The sequence below is a fragment of the Terrapene carolina genome, unplaced genomic scaffold, assembly GCF_002925995.2.
Source record: "Terrapene carolina triunguis isolate 2854851 unplaced genomic scaffold, T_m_triunguis-2.0 Scaffold67, whole genome shotgun sequence".
In the NCBI taxonomy this organism is placed as follows: Eukaryota; Metazoa; Chordata; order Testudines; family Emydidae; genus Terrapene; species Terrapene triunguis.
In genome coordinates this window covers 33695892-33699970 of record NW_020664418.1, presented here as the reverse complement: position 1 = coordinate 33699970, position 4079 = coordinate 33695892, and the positions used below count along the sequence as shown (strand labels likewise).

Genomic DNA, 4079 nt, shown 5'->3' with positions numbered 1-4079 from the left:
GACTTTACTTTCAGGAAGAGAGATTAAAAAAAAAAGACTTGCCATATCTGTAAATGGAAAAACCTGTTGCACAATAGCTCTTAACTCCATGAACTCCTTGAACATGCATTCCTTTCTATGCAAACATACTAGAGTGCAAGCATCATCAGATATCTGACTGCTCTAGCATAAGGTTCTAGAATTGTCTGCAGTGCTTTGATTTAAGTTAAGCACAGCCATGGAGCATCTCAGTGATCAGGGAATCTATGATGGAGCCATCCACTCTCAGTGACAATCACAGTTCAGTTTGTCTGTTTCTCCCATTATCTGTGATTATCCCTTTAATCTCCTTGCAAATTAAGCCCACTGAAATAAAACAACAATCTTCTGGGAGCAATGCATAGTATAGGAATGCTATACATAATATAGCCGTTCAAGCAGAAATTAGGGTAAACAAAAGTTAAGGGAAAAAACCACAGGTGGAAATAAAATTGCAAAGAACTCATTTCTCTTTATTGTAGTTCAGTAAGACACACTTGAGCTCTGCATCCCAGGGAACAGTTTCTTGTTTTTTTCCTGATTTTTATCATCTTTTTGACAAAAACAGTCATTAAAAGAATCTATTCCCAACTTGGAATCCAGGTGCCATTTCCAGTGGTTTAAATTCCGTGGTTCCTTCTACTGAAGGATGCAAATTTTTTTGTTCCTGATGATCTTCTCACAGCTTCCTCCATCCTTAATTTTTTTGACTGCTTCCACAATCTAAAAATCAAACCAAGGCAGTAATACATCAGAATCAAAACTGCTATAGTTTTAGTGACGGGGTGGGAAGCCCCCACGTCGTCGGGCAGGAAGGGGTTAATGAACTGCCATGAGTTCCAGAAATTAGACTAGCCCCAGCTTCATTTACTGAAGTTCCTTTGGAATTAAGATATCTATGAATATTCTAAAACATTGCTCTCCATTTGGATTCCAGGGACTTTTCCCACCAGTACTATCTAATTCACCTGCCTACACACCTGCCAATGCGCTTAGCAGTCCTAATCTGGGCCTCCTCTCCCCTCACTGTGATGGAATCCCTTGAAGACACTTCTGGTTCAGTGTAACAGCACACAGCTTTGACAGCTTAATGCATCAAGTGCTAAGTAGCAGCACTATTTTTTAAATCTCACCTTATAAAACATCCTTTCTTCTTCAGCCTGGGACTAAGGTCTATACAGCATTTTGTGATGTATGCATAATAAAAATAACTACTTATTGTGATTGGCCAGGAGACAATTAGAGCTAGCTGCTAAGCTGAATGCTACTGGTAGGGGCGGGAATGGCAGTGAGAAGAGCACGTGGTGTAGCTGACACTGGGAAGGAGGCTGTGCACAGGCTATGGTGGGAGGTGAAGTAGCCACCATCAAATGCTGCCAGGGGGGAAGGACAGAACTCTGCTGAAAGGGAGGGGAAAGCAGCCTGCAATTTCTGGTTTGAGGAGTTTGGCTGCTCAGCTGCAACAGGAGTGTGGAACAGGAAAAGGCCTGCTTCTGCCTGGTAACATCTTTTAGGGGTGGCCACCAGTGCTTGTCCAAAGCACTGGAATTTACGGATGGTAACCCCTCCTAGAAAGGGTGGGCTGCCATTGGCTAAGGGCTGCTGACACCCTTGCATGCAGGAACAGGACTAACCCTTCTAGCATCCCCCCACAATCTGGGCCCTTTATCTGTGACCATATTTTTTTTTTGGCAGTGGGTCAGTCAAGCTGCTGTCTTTCTGTGGGGTGATGCACAGGCACATTTGCTATCCGAGACCGTAGTATGCAGTCTAACACCAACATTCAGAACTTACATCTTCTGAAAAAGGAAAGCCAGAAGTTTCGATCTTAGAAAATATCAGCTTGCCATTTATCTTCACTTCAAAGCTTCCTGCAAGAGAGAGATTTTCAGGTGCTATTCTAACAACATTTGTTGGGCCCATTTCTAATTAATAATGGTCTACCTCAATTGAAACCCCACCTCCCTGCCCAAAGTTTTGGGGAAAATCAGCTTTTGCATGTGAATCTGAACTCTGGGTTGGATCCGATCTTTTATACTACTAATACATTTTCCATGTGACCATCAGCAACTCTTACATGTTAACACACTAATGATGATGCAGCATTATGGCATAAACAGCAAAAGGCAAGATCAGGACTTCCCTATGTTTAATATACAGTTTAACTGAAACTCCAATTGACGATAGTGCTTATACATTTTCTACACGACTTAGTAGCACTTAATACTATTAATAAAGCCTGTGTATTATTGCAATATCTTACCTTTCCTGCCCACTTCATCTGAAATCTCCGCATCAGGAACTTGCTCCTTGATTTTCTTGGCAAGCTCCTGATAACGGGCTGCGTACCCTCATCCTCCACTATAAAACCAAAGAGACAAAAAAGGTTTAGCATCTATAAATTGCTAATTAGCTTTAGGTTGGCAATTATAGTTATATTGGAATTTCTAGCATAAATTTACAAAGTGAAATTCTGGCCCAGTTGAAGTCAGTGGCAAAACTTGCATCAACTTCAGTGGGGCCAGGATTTTACCCAAGTCTTTTCTTACAGTGAGATTATCATCTATGGTCAGTCACACTCTAGGATCACCAATGTTGCTGTGCTACTAAACAGCAACACTACTAAACGGATTTGGGAATTTCTAGGGCTGTATTTCTCCAGGGAGACACTTCTGTAATCACAGACTGGTGATTACAAACCTGTAAATTTACCAGTAATCTGTAGGTTTAAGGTTCCTTTATTGTTGCAGGCTGATATGTGCTAACTTACTAATTAATACAGCCCTTCTCAGATATTTCTTAAAACTACTTATAAATTCCCCTACGGTAGGATTAAGTTTTATTTTTAAAGAGTGTGGGAGTAAATTATTTTCCTCACTATAAAAAAAGGTGTGGTTTTAAAATAAGCTAATTAACATGTGTTAAAACCCTACTGTGTTACGGCAATTTGTATTTTAACACATTCACCAGGTTTCTTGGAAACAGAGACTGCTTCATAAAAGGAGGAAATCTTAGATATGTTTCCAAACTGGTCTTCTGGAATTTGCATATGAGCCTTCTTTTGTGGTGACCAGTTTAAGAGGTTTTCTGATTGCCTACTCCAATTCAAGAGTCACTGCTGGCTAAAAGAACAGGAGTACTTGTCTGTTCTTCCAGAGTACTGGCGTCTGATGAAGTGGGGATTCACCCACGAAAGCTTATGCTCCAATACTTCTGTTAGTCTTAAAGGTGCCACAGGACCCTCTGTTGCTTTTTACAGGAGTACTTGTGGCACCTTAGAGACTAACAAATTTATTTGAGCATAAGCTTTCGTGGGCTACAGCCGAAAGCTTATGCTCAAATAAATTTGTTAGTCTCTAAGGTGCCACAAGTACTCCTGTTCTTTTTGCGGATACAGACTAACACGGCTGCTACTCTGAAACCTGTCATTGCTGGCTGTCTTCTAAATTTTTGTGATTCTAGTCTAACAGGGGCAAAGATCTGAATATAGCAACGATGTTGCTCCTACTGCAACTTCTTGGGCAGGATATCAGGAGAGCCCAAATTTACATTGGTTATGGTTACCTTGTAATTGCCACACAAAATGCACTCTAATTTAGGGCAGTCTATTTCTGAGGTTCTCAAGAACCTCTCCCAAACAAGACATGCATGAGAAGAGTTACATAGGCAGGAATAAGATGAGATAGACAAGAACAAGGACAAAACACAAAATGGGCAGAGGGAAGAGAAATGGAAAAGGGAAGGTGTTTTTAAACCACGTAGGATACACCTTAAATATAATACTTAGCATTAGCAGATCTGTTAACAATTGATGTACCTACCAACTCTGATTCATCTTCAGAACGGTTCTGCTGAGATAGTTAAGCGCTATAACTTCCATATTACAAATAGGGAAACTGAGGGAAAGAAGTGAAGTGATTTGGGACTAAGGGGCAGAGTGGGATTTTAACTCAGGATTTCCTGACTCCCGTTCCTGTTTATTCCTCTAGCCCACACTGACACCACCTACATTTACATCAACCAAGCATGCAACATTATAGTGCAATTCTGGAGATATGCAC

At 40.9% G+C, this 4079-nt stretch overlaps 1 protein-coding gene across 1 annotated transcript; it reads right to left on the bottom strand.

Moving 5' to 3' along the window:
• Positions 1-527: 527 nt before the first annotated feature.
• On the bottom strand, positions 528-3067 carry LOC112102533 (migration and invasion enhancer 1). The gene is made up of 4 exons (XM_024193884.1): positions 2986-3067; positions 2282-2368; positions 1813-1889; positions 528-741 (listed from the first exon to the last, which is right to left on the bottom strand). The coding sequence occupies exons 1-4, from the start codon at positions 3065-3067 to the stop codon at positions 658-660; spliced, it is 330 nt and encodes a 109-aa protein (XP_024049652.1). The 3' UTR covers positions 528-657.
• Between the last annotated feature and the right edge of the window lie 1012 nt (positions 3068-4079).